Here is a 17,467-nt window from a genome sequence, read left to right on the forward strand (position 1 = left end):
TGGCTGCTGGGTAAAATGAAGCGGGTCAGCCCCAAAGGGAGCATCAATAAAGTCTCCCTGTTGCTTCCCAACCGAAATCTGGAAGCTGAAGCAGGAACGGTGAGCATGTTTACAACAAAGGCCTTGAGTTATTTTTAGAGGTACAGCCATAGTCATTTGTTAGTGTAACTGAATAGAGATCTATAATACATGTTTCCTTGTTCATCTATAAATGTTCATACCAGGCCTGTGGTTAATGTCATCTCATCTCATCTTCAACTGCTTATCTGGGATCGGGTCGCGGGGGCAACAGCTCCAGCAGGGGACCCCAAACTTCCTTTTCCCGGGCCACATCAGCCAGCTCTGACTGGGGGATCCCGAGGCGCTCCCAGGCCAGTTTGGAGATATAGTTCCTCCACCGGGTCCTGGGCCTCCCTCGGGGTCTCCTCCCAACTGGTTGTGCCTGGAACACCTCCCTAGAGAGGCACCCAGGTGCCATCCTTACCAGATGCCCGAACCACCTCAACTGGCTCCTTTCCACGTAAAGGAGCAGCGGCTCTACTCCGAGTCCCTCACGGATGACCGAACTTCTCACCCTATCTCTAAGGGAGATGCCAGCCACCCTCCTGAGGAAACCCATTTCAGCCGCTTGTACCCGCGATCTAATTCTTTTGGTCATGACCCAGTCCACATGACCATAGGTGAGGGTAGGAACGAAGATTGCCTGGTAGATAGAGAGCTTTGCCTTGGGGCTCAGCTCTCTTTTCGTCACAACGGTGCGGTAGAGCGACTGCAATACCGCCCCAGCTGCTCCGATTCTCCGGCCAATCTCACGTTCCATTGTTCCCTCACTCGCGAACAAGACCCCGAGGTACTTGAACTCCTTCACTTGGGGTAAGGACTCATTCCCTACCCGGAGTGGGCAATCCACCGGTTTCCTGCTGAGAACCATGGCCTCAGATTTAGAGGTGCTGATCCTCATCCGAACCGCTTCACACTCGGCTGCAAACCAATCCAGTGAGTGCTGGAGGTCACAGCCCGATGAAGACATCAGGACCACATCATCTGCAAACAGCAGCGATGCAATTCTCAGCCCACCGAACTGTAAACACTCCTCCCCACGACACCATGAATACCACAAACAGGATTGGTGACAAAGCGCAGCCCTGGCAGAGGCCAACCCTCACCGGAAACGAGTCCGACTTACTGCCGAGAACCCGGACACAGCTCTCGCTTTGGGCGTACAGGGATTGGATAGCCCCCAGAAGTGGCCCCCTCACCCCATACTCCTGCAGCACCTCCCACAGTATCTCCCTGCGGACCCGGTCATACACCTTCTCCAGGTCCACAAAACACATGTAGACCGGATGGGCGTATTCCCAAGCCCCCTCCAGGATCCTTGCGAGAGTGAAGAGCTGGTCCGTTGTTCCACGGCCAGGACGGAATCCGCATTGTTCCTCTTCAATCCGAGGTTCGACTATCGGCCGAACCCTCCTTTCCAGCACCTTGGAGTAGACTTTACCAGGGAGGCTGAGTAGTGTGATACCGCGGTAATTGGCACACACCCTCTGGTCCCCCATTTTGAACAGGGGAACCACCACCCCGGTCTGCCACTCCCTAGGCACCGTCCCAGACCTCCACACAATGTTGAAGAGATGTGTCATCCAAGACAACCCCTCCACACCCAGTGCCTTCAGCATTTCTGGACGGATCTCATCAATCCCTGGGGCTTTGCCACTGTGGAGTTGTTTGACTACCTCAGTGACTTCCACCAGGGAAATTGATGATGCTCCCCCATCAGCCTCCAGCTCTGCCTCTACAATAGAGGGCGTATTAGTCGGATTCAGGAGTTCCTCAAAGTGCTCCTTCCACTGTCCGATTACCACCTCAGTTGAAGTCAACAGAGTCTGTATATAATATAATACTGTATAATATTAGGCTTGGTTAAACCAGCAACCAACTCGTCAAATTTTTAAGTCAAGATGTCCATTTCTGACTTCTGTCTTTTAGACTGTCTCTGTCTCTGCTATCAACCCTAGAGCTGAGAATCACACCACAATACTGTCTTCATACCAGCTAACATGTGTCCGTACCAAGTATCAAAAAGCATCACATTGTTAAGACAACATTTGAGAACTTCTTTTGATAAATTAACCAAAAATAGTTTTTTTATGAAAAAAAGTTTTCAAAGCAAGGTATTAAAATGATGGACTCCAGTTAGCATTAGTATCATAGGGACACACGTGCTCCACCAAAAGCTGCGTTCAGACTGAATGAGAACAGCAGGTCTGCATATAAAGTCAAAGTGAAGACGTCAGAGGACAGGAACACAAATTGAGGCAAAGTCCATGTGAGTTAGAAAAGTTTCAAATTGAGTTATAAATACACACTTATTCACCTAGGTGTCATGATTCCAATTCATAAATGCATTGCTGAGAAAAAGAAAAGAAACATGTACTAAACAAGCTGGAGTTCTTGGTGAGTTTTGAAATTGTGCAAGTTATTTAGCAATGTGGACAAACTATCTAGCTCCAGCTAACATCTATATGGGTACATTGTAGCTAAGAAAACAAAATCTAATTTGTGATTAAAGCAAGACTGAACACTTTGTGTTCAACCTGAACATAGAGTACCACCAAATATTAAGATGTCAGTTATTTTCTGCATGTGTCATCAAAACACTCTTTTCTCTTTCTCTTTGTTAGTACCAACCTGGCAGGGCCAGCCAGGCCAGCGTTCAGTCCATTTGATCCATATAGAGTATATACTCTATATAAAACACTCCAATATCTTTCTAGTTCTGAACTGCTCTTTGTTCAGTTAGTGAGCATGTGAGAATAAAACAGCTGTGAGTGTACACACCAAGGAGGCAGCATGACATGGAACAGTATGACAGACTGTTTTACTGCCTCTTGTTGCCCCCATAAACTCAAGGCAAGGCAAGTGTGTGTGTGTGTGTGTGTGTGTGTGTGTGTGTGTGTGTGTGTGTACATACATATACACGGTCGTGGATGTGTGTATTTTGTATAGAACCCTAGGCCAAAGTGTAGTCGAACTGGCCCTTCTCCAGACCATCGAGGCCCTCAGCCCAGGTGGAGGTCGGCATGCTCCGGTAGGGGTCCAGCAGGATACGGAAGCACCGCACAATGAGGATGAGGAGAAAGACGAAGAGGAAGATGACCAAGGCAAAAGTTGTCTTCTGCTCCAGGGACATGGCAGCGATGGTCGAATCCGACGAGGAGGATGAGGAGAGGGTGACTAAGTGTCCCCCGGCGGAGTGCAGCAGAGAGGAGAAGGCAGAGGTGAAGGGCTCTCCCTCCATCATCCAGGGGGAGCGGTGTGTGGCGGGGGCGGGACAGTGACACTGCAGCTCCCACAGGGGGGCGCCGTGGCATCGTCTTCACACCGGCCCCGCCCAGCCCCTTCGGATGAACCTCATCATCTAGAGAGACGGAGCACCAAAGCACAGCTCTTAATGGATCACTGCCACCTTCATGGCAAAATGTTCACTTATTTCTTTTCAAAACATTATTAGTAATTAAGGGCATCTGAAGGAAAAAAAAGTGATTATATTAGGAAAATAATCATTTTTTCCATTTGTGTAAAATGAAAATTGACAGAGTGGATGAGGAAATCTAAAGAAATGACTGACAGATACTTAAAGCATTTTATCTGATGATAACATGATAAAGTACACTCGATGGTGTACCACATGCTCAGACTAGAGTAAAGAGTTTGAGCACAGAAAAACCTAAAGGGGAAGCACTTTGAGAATACATAAGGCGCTGAGAAAGATAATAGAGCTCATTCCTATTTAACTTTTAATTTGAAATTCATGACACAAAGAGTCCAAATCAAATTGAATGATGACATTTACACCCCGGTTTGAAAGAGATATCTGTAGGTATTCATTCTCTCCATGGTGTGATTTCACTGTGAGATATGGAGGACACAATCCACAGTCCCTGTTCACAGTACAAATACATTCTAAAGACCAGCTAAAGCTGATATGGGATGTTACCTTCCACAGTTAGTCTTTTTAGTAAAGAGTTCCCTGTTTCTGTTCCCATGGAAAGATAGATTAGCAGAAATCTTTCAGGTTGACATTTTTTTAGTAAATTTATGCAGAACCTTTCCTGAAAATTAACATTTTAAAAGATACTGGATTTGACATGTTTTAAGTCATGAGGGCAAAAAATATTCTTAAAATTTTTTTTTCCCCCAACAATGTGTCATATGCAGGTGGCAACCTCCGGTTCTGCCGAGTGAAGTGTCCTAAAGCTGCATTCTCTCTAATGTCCATCAGGGGGCGACTCCTCTGGTTGTATAGAAGTCTATGAGAAAATGACTCTACTTCTCTCTTGATTTATTACCTCAGTAAACATTGTAAAAATGAGTTTATGGTCTCAATCTCTAGTTTCAAGTCTTCTTCAATACAGCATGATATTCATTTAGTAAATGATGGTCCATTTAGAGTCAGATAGACCATAAAGCAGGGTAAGCCAGTGTTTTGAGACTGATGTCTCCTAGCATTAAACATCTCCTCTCCTGCAGGGCTCAGCTGCATGTCTGTGCCTAATTCAGCCTCTAGAGGCCGCCGCTCAACCCTTTCGTTTCGAGCCGAGATGGGTTGCATTGGAACACATTACCGTTTTATTATAAGTTTATTATAGAAAATATATTTTGAGAATGGACAGGCATTGCCAATCACAGCTGGTGAGTGGAGCAACAGTCCCAAACTCATTGTCTTGTTCAATCTCCCCCCCTCTTCTGTCTCTGACGCTTCCTCTCTCTTGTCTTTCTGTAGCTGCATCCAAAATTCCGGGGATGCGTCCCCTGAAGGACACGGCCCAAAAGGGTGTGCATGTCCTTCACAGGACCTGACAGCCAGGCTGAATAATAGATTCAAATAGCTTCACGGACATGCATTCAGGGGCTCCAGTTCTATCCAATTTAATCAACAGTATGTTGATAAACTAAAATAAAAAAAGAAATAAGCTGAAATGATATTCTGTTATTATGGCAGAAAATGTTTGACAACAAGTCCTTCATTTTTTTTTACATTTTATTGGCTTGAGCATTTCGCCGTCTACACTTCAGCAGCTGTTTGGAACAACATGACATCACACTTCTGTCCATCCTGATAGAGGATCCTCCTCTGTTGCTCTCTGAGGTTTCTTTCTCTTTTCTCCCCGTTAAAGGTTTTTTGGGTTCCGATGTGAGGGTCCTGGGACAGAGGATGTCGTATGCGTACAGATTGTAAAAGTCAACGAAATGGATTGTCCAACAGGGCTATTTCCTGTCTAGAGCCAAAAGACAGATTGGGTTATTTACAACGTCCACTTCTTAGATACAGTCTTTGTGTTTACGCCACGGTTTGTTTGAATAGTTTAAAGTCAAGAGCCTTCAAATGTTCTTGAGGGAGGACCCCTTAAACCCAATATCTCTTAGTATATTTAATTCACTGTAGAAATTCAGAATGTGTCTCTTAAGATAAGATTAAAAAATAATGTAAGATCATCCTGACCGAGACCCTGCTCCTAAAACCAGGATGAATAGCTCACACTCAGCTCTGCATGCTCACCTGTCTGTCTGTCTGGATCTGATTCCAGGCTGAAGGCATATACGATATATTATAGATTATATCATAAAGGCTACAAATAACACAGAAAGCTCTTTAAATATACAAACATACCACCTCAACTCTATAATGTTATTGTAGTTTTATAGGACCACTATAGAAGATGCATAGCTGAAGTATAATAATATAACAATAAGATCACAACCGATGAGGACTGACAAAGAAAGCTCAAACATCCTCAAATAAATAATACATAATTAGCAATAAGATGAGAGATATAACAGACAGCTGAATCGCATGCTAACACGTGAATAAGTGGAGTACTGGCACTTGTATTTTGTACACTTCAAGTACTGACAATCTGTGCAACAAGATGTCCTGCTGGACTAATTCATAGCACTGCAACAGCAACATAAATGGATCAAGCAGCGTGTGCAGCCATAAAGACTGTATCCGGGCTATACAGTCTCTGATCACTGACACGTTATGATTGTATAAAAGAGATTCATCTGATGCCGCTTCGTTACGGTGCAGCAGAAAACACACCACCACGACACAGCCCTGGTCTGAAGGTGAAGGGGGGGGGGGGGGGGGGGGGGGGGGGGGTGGTAAAGTGAAGTTGGCAGCAGGGATCAATCTGTCAAAGACGCCGTTTTACTTACATTAATCCACGTGCAACTATACTCATTCACACGTGACAGAAGTGAACCATCACGCATGGTAAAAGCCGTCACACGTTCACATCACTCAACAAGTGCAAAGTGACCAACCACATACACACACACACACACACACACACACACACACACACACACAGACACACACGTCTGCGTCTCTGCGCTTTGACGCGTACCTTTGTCTGTCAGTGGGCATGTGGGATCCATGTCCGGATTCACAAAGGAGACCAGAGGGCTTGGCCCATTCTACCTTCACCTCTGTCCGCTTCACTGTCGGCAGCGTCGCATCTGCGACACGCGGATGAAACGCAGTGAGGAGGATGGGGGTGGGGGTGATAGAAAGACGTGCTCCGCGTGTGTCGATGGCCGACGAGAGGCGTCCCAGGCCGAGGTGCTCTGCGGCTTCACAGCCCGCAGAGGTGCATCCCGGCCCCGCTGGGAGGTAGGGGCGGAACCGCCCGGTCCACATCACAACCGGCTCTGCCTCTATACTTTATACAGTGTAAGATACCTCAGCTGCTTTCATTCAAAAAGTTCAAAATAATCACTCATAGACGAAATATTGTGCCGAGGTGATTCTCTCTCTTTCTCTCTCTCTCTCTCTCTCTCTCTCTCTCTCTCTCTCTCTCTCTCTCTCTCTCTCTCTCTCTCTCTCTATATATATATATATAGACAGTCAGGTCCATAAGTATTTGGACTGTGACACATTTTTTTCTAAATTTGCTTATTTACACAACCCCAGTGGATTTTAAACTGATCAGTCAATATGTGGTTGAAGTGTAGACTTTCAGCTTTAATTCAATGACCGTTTAGGAATTACAGCCACTTCTACACAGTCATCCCCATTTTCAGAGGCTCAAAAGTAATTGGACAAACTAACATAATTGTGAATATAATCATTATTTTTAATACTTTGAGGAAAATCCTTTGCAGTAAATGACTGCCTGAAGTCTGGCTCCATGAACATCACCAAACGGTGAGTTTCCTCCCTTGAGATGCTTTGCCAGACCTTCTACTGCAGCTTCCTTCAGCTGCTGCCTGTTTGTGGGTCTTTCTGCTTCAGTTTTATCTTCAGTAAGTGAAAAGTTGCTCACTTGTTGTTGATATCAGGTGACTGACTTGGCCACTGAAGAATATTCCATTCCTTTGCCTTGAGAAGGGGTTTTTCTTCATCATAACATTTTGAGCTCAGTGTATTCAAAACTACAATTCAAACACAGGACAGTAAGACCGGAGTGAGAAAGGGCCCCAAATAATTCACGCCATGCTGATCCCATTAATTGTTTTAGTCATCATGAATTAGTTTGAACTCCTTTTTGTAATCATCAGGCAGTATGTACCTTAAATTGACAGTGTGCAGGATTTGGTGGCATCTAATGGTTAGACTGCAACTCAAGTCATCTCTATTTCCAAAACCTCAGAAATATGAGCAAACGAGTGCAGCGGTAACTCCATCTTCATAATAACACCATGTTAGGATCAGCGGTAAACAGACGGCTGCTGGCGGTGTACCACGGTTTTGCACTCTGTGGCTCACGTTACCGCAGTTTCACAAGCTAGGAGAACAACAGCGGCCTTCAGGTAAAAACCACAGAGCGTATAAGAAGTGGATGTAGTCATCGTGACGTCACCCGTTGGTTTGTGGACTGACGTTTTAAAACCTCTAGTTCGGCATCTTGCATTACTACCGTCGTCATGTTGAGGAGTGACGTAGAGACAGCATACACAGATTTTGGTAGCGACATCATCCTGTCAATCAAAGTAAGCACCGCCCTAAAGCATACCCTGCTTTATGGTCTGTTTGACTCTAAATGGATCATAAGTTACTAAATGCACATCATGCTGTATTGAAGAGACTTGAAACTAGAGATTGAGACCATAAACTCATGTTTACAATGTTTACTGAGGTAATAAATCAAGAGAGAAGTAGAGTCATTTTCTCATAGACTTCTATACAACCAGAGGAGTCGCCCCCTGGTGGCCAGGAGAGATAATTTAGGTTTTAAGACACTTCTTCATCGGCTTCAGTCGGCAGAACCAGAGTTTGCCTTCTGGTAAAAACGTGAGAGGTTCTCTCTAGAGCCAGAGTTTGGTTTGTCCGTTCTGGGCTACCATAGAAACACAGAAGAGCAACATGGTGGACTCAGTAAAGAGGACCCGCTCCTTATGAAGGGCTCATTCTAAGCGATTCTTTGTCTCAGGTGATTATACATTAAGGTAAACATAGTTATGAATATTATGTTTCATTTCTGCCGATAGATCCCCCAAAATGCTACACATTGAAACTAGGATGTGTGATGTACATACAGTGCAAGAAAATTAGAAATATGCTCAATCCATATTCTAGTTTATTTTTTAAAAAGTCATGTAAAAGCAATCTGCGGGCTGCAGTTGGCCCACGGGCCGTAGTTTGGCCACCTCAACTCTTTTACATGTTCTACTTTAGAATGTCCCCATCCAGGTTACTAAAACCCAAACATTCTCTTTACATTAACCTGCTTAAAAAGTTCACGTGGAACATAAATGTAGCATTGAAAGGGATTCATTTTATTTGTGTAAAAGGCACATTTAGAGGAAACAACATACACAGAACGTTCCTTCACCTCAAACTTCATAAACAGTATTTAGGCTACTGAGTGAGTGACGTCTGTTTCTGACAGTGTGCTAACTGCCTGAAGGAGCAGAACATAAATGATTGTATCCTTCTTATCCAATCACAGGCTACCATTATCATCCTGCTACAATTACTCAGCATCCCTAATGCATACATACAACGGGAACGATGTGCAAATATCTTGAAATAAAACAAGCAAGAATCAATGAATGCTTAAAACTAATACAGTACATATAACACACATATAGCCCATCAGACCAAGCTGTGTCCCAGTTGCACACTATATACCGATTCTAAATGGATTGACACTAAATGAAGGATATGAAGAAGGAGCAGCATGCAGACGTCAGAGTGAGGAGCTGAAGGCAATGCTGTGTTAGGAACAAAGCAGTAATGACGACGCATTGCGTCCAACTACAGAGATTACTTCTACCATTTAGACCGGATCAAAAGCTTCAAAACAATAAACCAGTTTCAGCACAAGTGCTTCATATCGAGTCAGTGTTTTAGTCTCAGGGCCCCAAAAATCTAAATCTAGTTTCAATACCTTTATTATTTCATTATTTTACAGTTTGCATATTAACAAATTAATTTGCGTTTAATCAAATTACCACACAGCTAATTATTACATGAATTTGGCATAGACAATAACCGTAGGAATAGGTTAACAGGGGCCCGGCTGCTCATTTTAGCCCTAGGGCCCTCTAGCCATGGCTGAGGGACATTTTCCTCAAACAAAAAAAGTAGAAGTTATTTACAGCAAGAAATAAAAACAAGATCCTTAGAATAACATTTATACCAGCTATCTAAAGGGGACATATCACGCTCATACTTGTATTTTGGGTTTCTACTAGAACAGGTTTACAATCTTTGATTAACCTTTTTTTTTATTTTCATACCGTCTGTCTGAATATACCTTTATTCACCCTGTCTGAAACACGCAGTCTGCTCTGATTGGCTTGCGAGAAGAAAAATGGTGCTCCTGGTTGTTAGTTCAGTTTGTGGGTCGGTTGTCACTCCAGATACCCAAAATGTGTATTCACAAGCACTGAGAACATTTTTCACAATATGCACCCTTTAAGGTTTTGAAACGTAGACCTGGCAGTAGTGTCAGGATATCAGCAAACACCTTGCATCATTTCCTGTACAAACACAGTGTCATGAACACAAACTGCCACAATAGCTCACTGCCAACTTTAGTACAAAATAGAGTTACAGGTTAGGCCGCGATCACACCGTGACACGCCACAACAGCCGCTTCCAAAAACGCCTCTAAAGCGCGTCAGGAAAAACCACTGATGAGCCTGAGGAGCGGAGGTTAAAAAAAGGATTCAAGCAGATGTTGAGCTCTTGCTGTGGAATGAGAAGAGGGACTGGACTCTGAGCCCGGCGCTGAACAATGTAGAATACTTTTTTTATGCACGTCTAATAATACGCCAGAGGAGCGCACACCAGGTCAATAGAAAAACAATGGTTCTGCAGGCGACGCGTTTCTCGGTGTAATCGGGGCCTTACAGAATATAATGAGGACGTCACAGGTCCACTCAGTACCTAGCATCCATGGGCCAACCTAAGGCCCACATTATATTCAGAGGAATTGGGTCAGGGTTTTTTCTACATGTCTCTACAAGTGTTGGTGTGTTCAGGTCTGTAGAATTAGTAGTGAACTGTTGGATCTGTGATGAACACAACCGGGACACAGTCCATGTGAAGTCTCTACAATAACTATGAGCATTCAGAAACAAAAAGGAGAAAACTAGATGTGTGTTAAGGTTGTTGATATGAAAATACACGAGGTGTAATCTTTAATCTTTAGGGAGGGTGACGAGATTCTTTGAAGCCCGAGCAGGCGAGTATTGACCTGATATCTGACGGCCTTAACCCTGCCGACGTGTTGGAATGTCAGGAAACATCTGTGAGCAGAAACGGTAACATCTTCAAAAGAAATGTGCATTTGGCTTTTGCCCTGCAAGGACAGACGGAGGATGCATGGGGAGACACAAGGAACCCTGCTGTCCCATCAGCCGGTTTCTTCCTCTGGCGCGTCTCCACCTCCTCCCAGTACGTGACCGACACCGGAACCGCTCGGCCTCACACAGTCCTGGGTGGCAGCTGCTGTTTGTAGATTCCAGCCAGAGCTTTGGCAGCGCTCTGGATCATTTGCCGCTGGGTCATGCCTGTCACGGCCTGGTGCCAGTCTGTTCTGTTGATGTTGGGGACGCTGCGCTCCAGAACCTCGCCCACTGTAACAATGAGACCTGACCAGCGCAGGCTGTAGTCAGGAGGGGTCAGGGACTGAGCCTGCACAGCAGAGGAAACACAAACAGTGGAGTGAGTTGCTGGAGGTATACAAGTGAGTGATATTGAGGAAAACCAAGCTGCAACTACAGTGGTTGAACACTTCAGTGCAGTGACGTGCGGTGAGGTTCGTGGCTGGTGAGGCACTGACACTACATAAGTCAGATTTACAAATATATGAATCCAATAGAGAAGCTTAAATCACCATTCAATTGGCAGCTTGCACATTGACTACTGGTTGTTTTTCATATCAGCATTATTTGCATTACTTACTTACACACACACACACACACACACACACACACACACACACACACACACACACACACACACACACACACACACACACACACACACACACACACAATTCCACCGGGAACGTGTGCGCCGCGATCCGCCCCACTGGGAGCGTTTCAGAAGCGGAGCGCTCGCAGGCGCCACTCGCGAACATCGTGAGATTCCGCGATAATCTGTGTAACAATCACGGATGTATAAAGAGAACAACAAACACATAAAAGGTTACTTTACCTGTCCGACGTTGAATTGCTGTTGATTTGTTCATATTTCTTAGTTTTTTGAGACATTTTTAAGCTTGAATATAGAATCTTACATTTGTGTGGTCAAAGCAAAATATAAGAAGAGAAGTGTAGAAGAAGAGCAACGACAGAACAAGCATAAACCCGACCCGTGGGCTCTCGCACGCCCTCTTCTTTGAGGCAGAGGTACTGTTTGCCTCCCCTCTGTGCTTTTTCACTGCGGTTTCTGTCAGATCAGCAACACTAAATATGTTCTACACATACGTGAAATACATTACCTATTCTATGGAAAGAAAGGACATATAATAAAAGTGTCTACAAATATTACAGTGGTGACAAACAATGAGAAAGCAAAAGGCACGCGCTCAACCCAGTTTGTGAAGGATTGCGCAATCTGAGGTGAGGCACAGCTCGTCGCTGCCTCACCTCACGTGTCTCCTCTGTTTGAACAGGACATGCGCTAATTCAGTGATTTTGATTATAATGCTTGGAATCATACAGAAATTACATTTATAGCACAGATCAGTAGAGAAATATCAATATTTATTTTAGCATTATTTGTTTTTTACTTGTCATGACGACGACGACGACGACGACAGGTGAGGCTCTGCCTCCCCTGACAGCACGTCCCTGCTTCAGCGGTACCACTAATGGATCGATGTCAGCAGGAAGATAATTCAGAGTACACTGTTCCTTTAGTGAGCTGGGAGGCTCAAGAGGATTTAGATAATAGATGGATGGAGGTCTGAAATTACTTATAGCTAATAATACCACATGTTTCAAAGTGTACAACCATCTATTAGGGCCAATGTTAAGGGAACAAAAAGGTGGAAATCTGAGATTGTTCCCCAATAACAACCCTATTATTATTATCATCATCATCATCATCATCATCATCATCATCATCATCATCATCATCATCATCAGAGACATTAGATTATTGAATGAGACACGGTGCTGATCTGTACCTGTTGGACATGATCCAGAGCCAGAGGAGTTGCCTGAGTGAAGACGTCAATGTGAATGCTGTGACCGGGGTCCTCCAGGATCAGACAGCCGATGTCAAACCACCTTGACACAAGAAAAGGATTCTGATTTTAATGTCTGCATTCATCATCATGTCCTCCCACTGAATTGATTTTATCCATTTATTCAGAGGAGCTGCTGAACACATGACTCCGTATCACATGAAGTGCTCCTGAGTATTTCACCCTCAGTAGTCATATCAACACAGCTGTTTGTTTTAGCTAAATAACAAAACACTGAAGGAGTGCAAAATAGGGTGCATAGACTTATACTCCCTTTATGGGGGAGCAGTTCATTATATCCACCGATATGACGCCATCTAATCAAATCCCTGAGGTATTGGCAGATATAATATATTACAAGCTGATTATAAGTCACTATAAAGTGGCCATCGTCAAGTTAAAGAGAAGATTCCCAGACTTTCAATCTTATCTTTCTTCATACTCTGCAGATCCGTAGTGTGAAAAACACGAGCAGATGTTACCGATGTCTTTGGGGTGCAGCAGCAAAATCTGTTCTTTCTGCCTCCAGTGACATCACAGTGACGTCGTTGGAGGCCAGTAGAACTACAGAGTGCTACTTCAGCTTTGGCACGCTTCCAATTCAAAAACGTCCTTGTTCTCTTCGCTCGTATTGCAGTTATGTTGTCAACAGCGCAAACAGCATCCCAAAATAAGCGTGCAGAGGATGATTTTTACATTTGACAGTGTGTTGGCAGCAGCAGACCCTCCAGGACCTGGTGGTGTGTTTGGGGTTCAGAGGGTAAACCAATAATGAGCACTTAGAGTGACTTATATTCACATTATCAAAAGATTATAATGTATTACAACTATGGGAAATATAATACACTAGGGTTCTTGCAAGTGAGTGACCAGCTGTTATGAAGTTACTGTATACGTCATTGTAAAAGGCTTGATAATGTGTTATAATTATTGTTAGAAAGTGGTGTGGATATTTATGAGTGCTTACAACTATTATTACTTAGTGCTTTACGTAGATTTAATGCATTATAAGTACGTTCATAATGCATTATATATGTGTGTGTGTCAGAGGTTTTGTTCTTACCTGTCGGGAAAGAGCTCAGCAATAAAGTTTTCCAAAGAGACCACTGGCTGCTTCTCGTGGATCACACCGGCTCGACGCAGGCTGTCGATGCGCTCCTGAGCCCCCTACACACACACACACACACACACACACACACACACACACACACACACACACACACACACACACACACACACACACACACACACACACACAGTATTTAAAATAGAACACTGGAATTGTCAGCCAATGGAAGTCTGCGGCTGAAACGCATAGTTGATTAATTTAATAGTTAATCAAAAGAAAATCAATCAGCAACAACTGTGGAATTTTGATAATACATTTTTTGGTTCCAGTTTCTCAAATGTGAAGAATCTGTTGCACTGAACACACGGACACCTCGCCCTGTTTGGGAGCATCTCTGGATAAAGCAGAACGTAACATTTCCTCTTCAAATTACAACTATTCTCAAAATATCGGGACCGTTTTCTCGTAACATTATGACTGAATTCTCTAAATCTAAAATAGAAATGATCTTACAACATGCGGAATCATTTCCAAACGTTTTGTGCAGAACTGATCCTTCTGCCTTCTCTGTTACTTTAATGCACAACTTTGTATTTCTTAAGAAGCAGGTTGGAGAAGCAGCAGTGAACTGACCTTGACACCGGCTGCGTAGCCCACAGGCTGCGGGGCGATGTTGGACTGACCGGGCTCTCCGGTGACCAAGGCCATCCCAAAAACCTCCTGGAAGGCGTCTCTGACTGCCTCCACATTGACCTCCTTATCTGAAGTCACCACTATGTCGATGTCCCCGCCAGACTCTGGAGAGCAACAATACAAACGTGCATCAGAGTATTTTATCATGAGGGTAATGCAGTGGTAAGGAGAGAGAGCAGGCCGACTCACTGATGTATGGAGCCATGCCGGGATCCAGAGTGGTGATCATGGACTCCACAGAGTGCTTGGTTTTGTCCAGGACCGTCTTCACCACAGGGTTACCTGCTACTCCCTGAGGACACGCAGACAGAACACAGGACGTGATGGTCAGAGCGCTGAGCAGGGCCTGATTAATGAAACATCTCAGTCACTGCTGCTGGGACACATTCATTCAGATCAACACATTTTCACACAGTTCACAATTCTTATTTCTTTTAAAGGTGACATATGCAACATGCACTTGTTCGTGGCTTTGTAAAATAAATGTGTATAAGAATAGAGCGTGCTCTCTCTTTCTCTCCCGCCCCACCGATCAGTGAAATGTGTGGACTAACGACTTACTGCAGGCAGGACATGATGTCCTAAGGGGTTCATGTGCAACAGGACCACCCCCGCCCACGCAGTACCTGCTGGCTCTACTGCTTTAAAACATCAGTCCACAAACCAATGGGTGGTGTCACGATGACCATTAGCTATGTAAAGATATAGTGGAGTATTGCAATGAAGTCATTCTGCCTCTGTGCGTGTTGTAATCCGGTTACAGCTGATAATGCTGACAGCGTCGTCGCCCACACCCTCTGGTCTGCAAAGGGCTTTAAAATTATGTCAACGCCCACTTGATTGGAGCGGCATTACCTTGAAAAAGCCCCAGATGCCTCCACCAGTGTTGGTGTGTTCAGGCCCCCTGGGGTCTTCCGGCTCCATGGGGAAAGTGATGGGAGATCCCGTATCTAATCCTCCTGTCATGGCTGGCTGCTGCACCATGGGGTTTGGCACTACACCTGGAAGATATCATTTGCATTTTTTTTTAACCTACGTAACAAATATAATTGTACTGTGTGTGTGTGTGTGTGTGTGTGTGTGTGTGTGTGTGTGTGTGTGTGTGTGTGTATTATATAACTATATATTTATATATATTGGAATACCTGTTTTGAAAGCACACTGATTGACTGAGTAAGAATGGCTTAACTGGTAATCTTGCTTCATGTGTGTTACAAAAGAAGACAAGCTCTTACCTGGCATGGCGGTAGGACCGGAGAATGTTGGCATCAATGGAGTCTGTGGCGTTCGACCGGCATGGCCCCGCGTGATGTCATATCCGGCACTCATGGAGAAAGTGGACATGGGTGGGCCCGAGGGAGGGGCCAACAGGGGAGGCGGTCCGACGGAGGAGGCCGGGGGAGGCAGAGAGGGGGAGGCGGAGGGAGGAAAGTGAGAGCTGCTCGTGAACGGGGAGGCGAGGGTGGAGGAAGGGGGAAAGTGAGAGGACAGTGAGGGGTGTGTGGCTAGGGGGCTGCTGAACGCAGGGTGGGAAGGAACAGGGGCGAGAGCGGTGGAGACCGAGGGAGAACCGATGGAGCTGGTGCCAGGAAGTGACAGAGGGCTGGACAGACCTGGAACACAAAGCCACACCTCAGAGATGCTTCTCACTGGCTCTCTTGGTAGTACACCCCTCTGGTACACTCTGCTCACATAGCAACAGATCAGGTCTTACCTATGGTCATTGGAGGGGCGCTGACTGCTGCCGCCACAGTCAGAGGTGTAGGGCTGGCAGGAGGTGTAGTCTCAATCCCACTCTCTTCCATCATCTTCTCTGCCTTGTACTACACTTCAGCCCACAATATAGCTGCAATAAGATGTGATGAATCAGAATCAGGGTTATTGTAGAGTAGTCGATTTCACATACAAGGAATTGGCTTTGTTGTCTTGGTGCATAACATAAAAATAGTAACAAGAATGAAAAAAGTACATACGTACAAAAATCAATAAACAATTATAGAAGAGAAGAAAATTATAATAAAATATGACTTTAAAATACTGTATGAATACTACTATAGATAGATACTATAGAACATATGTAAAATACATCTGAAATCAAATGAAAGCAATACAGAAGAGACTTACAAAGAAAATACTAAATATTACTACAAAAATGTGTGTCATGTTTTTGAATGAAAAATGAAAGAGCCGTGCAGTAAGAATAACGGTGAACTTTAATTGGGAAGAATTTAGCCGCTTGTTAAAAACGATCAGGTAGGTCGCATTCAAATATCAATTGCTGAGACACAGCTGAGTTCATCCGTTCACCTTTAAGTCGCATTGAAACAACCACGTCACTCACCGCTCCCTGGTTCAACTGGAACCAACTTTTTGTTCAGTGTTCGCAGCTCTGCATCAAGCTGTCCCGGGTTAACGCTACCTTCGTCTCACACAGCGGTGGGCCCATCTAACGGAGACGTTCTAGAAGTGTCACCCTGTATCTGACTGTGCTTATAAGCGACGCCACATCAAACTGTTAAACTGAATTCAGTGTTAGCTAGCTTCCCCAAACGTAGTGCGCGCTGCGGCTGTAACGTTACACGTGTACAAACGCACTCGGCTCTCGCAAAAGAGAGACGTAGGTATAGAACAAGTGACGTGTGATGCTACATTTGTGTCTAATTCTCCAGCAGTGAATATCACGCCTCTCTTTTGACAAGTAGGAGAAGTATCTTGGCCACTCACCTGCTAGCAGTAATGGCTCTGCACTTCCATGAACAAACCGCCGACCCTTTTTGATGACGTCATGTGTTGCCACGTCTGCTCGACAGTTGACTCCTCCCATCACCGGGAGCGCCCGGACCTGAGCCCCTTAAAGGGCCAGAGCACTTTACGGACCTGTTGAAACCCAAAACCATGTGACCACCGAAGGCCGCGAGCCCGTGTGCCGGGCTGTGTGAGTCGATACAGACCTATAAAAATCTATAAAATGTATAATCATATTAGTTTTTTA

At 44.7% G+C, this 17,467-nt stretch overlaps 1 protein-coding gene across 2 annotated transcripts; it reads right to left on the reverse strand.

The window, feature by feature from the left end:
- Positions 1–8,763: 8,763 nt before the first annotated feature.
- On the reverse strand, positions 8,764–17,279 carry prrc1 (proline-rich coiled-coil 1). Of its 2 annotated transcripts, none has more exons than XM_068706108.1 (9): positions 17,200–17,279; positions 16,190–16,321; positions 15,711–16,088; positions 15,331–15,476; positions 14,665–14,767; positions 14,416–14,579; positions 13,777–13,880; positions 12,654–12,756; positions 8,764–11,152 (listed from the first exon to the last, which is right to left on the reverse strand). In XM_068706108.1, the coding sequence occupies exons 2-9, from the start codon at positions 16,281–16,283 to the stop codon at positions 10,943–10,945; spliced, it is 1,302 nt and encodes a 433-aa protein (XP_068562209.1). In that variant the 5' UTR covers positions 16,284–16,321; positions 17,200–17,279; the 3' UTR covers positions 8,764–10,942. The 2 variants fall into 2 exon arrangements, with proteins under 2 accessions (XP_068562209.1, XP_068562210.1); XM_068706109.1 differs by lacking the exon at positions 17,200–17,279 and adding an exon at positions 16,817–17,054.
- Between the last annotated feature and the right edge of the window lie 188 nt (positions 17,280–17,467).

Source organism: Cebidichthys violaceus, unplaced genomic scaffold, assembly GCF_023349555.1.
Source record: "Cebidichthys violaceus isolate CVI_PGR_0920_01 unplaced genomic scaffold, fCebVio1.0.p SCAF_12, whole genome shotgun sequence".
Classification (NCBI taxonomy): Eukaryota; Metazoa; Chordata; class Actinopteri; order Perciformes; family Stichaeidae; genus Cebidichthys; species Cebidichthys violaceus.

Excerpts from the sequence above, each read along its gene's own strand:
- prrc1 (XM_068706108.1), bottom strand. The coding sequence starts at position 16,283 with ATGATGGAAGAGAGTGGGATTGAGACTACACCTCCTGCCAGCCCTACA. Across the intron at positions 15,477-15,710 it reads CGGTCCTACCGCCATGCCAG|GTGTAGTGCCAAACCCCATG; the intron begins GTAAGAGCTTGT and ends GATATCTTCCAG. Across the intron at positions 14,768-15,330 it reads GCATCTGGGGCTTTTTCAAG|GGAGTAGCAGGTAACCCTGT; the intron begins GTAATGCCGCTC and ends GCGTGTCCTCAG.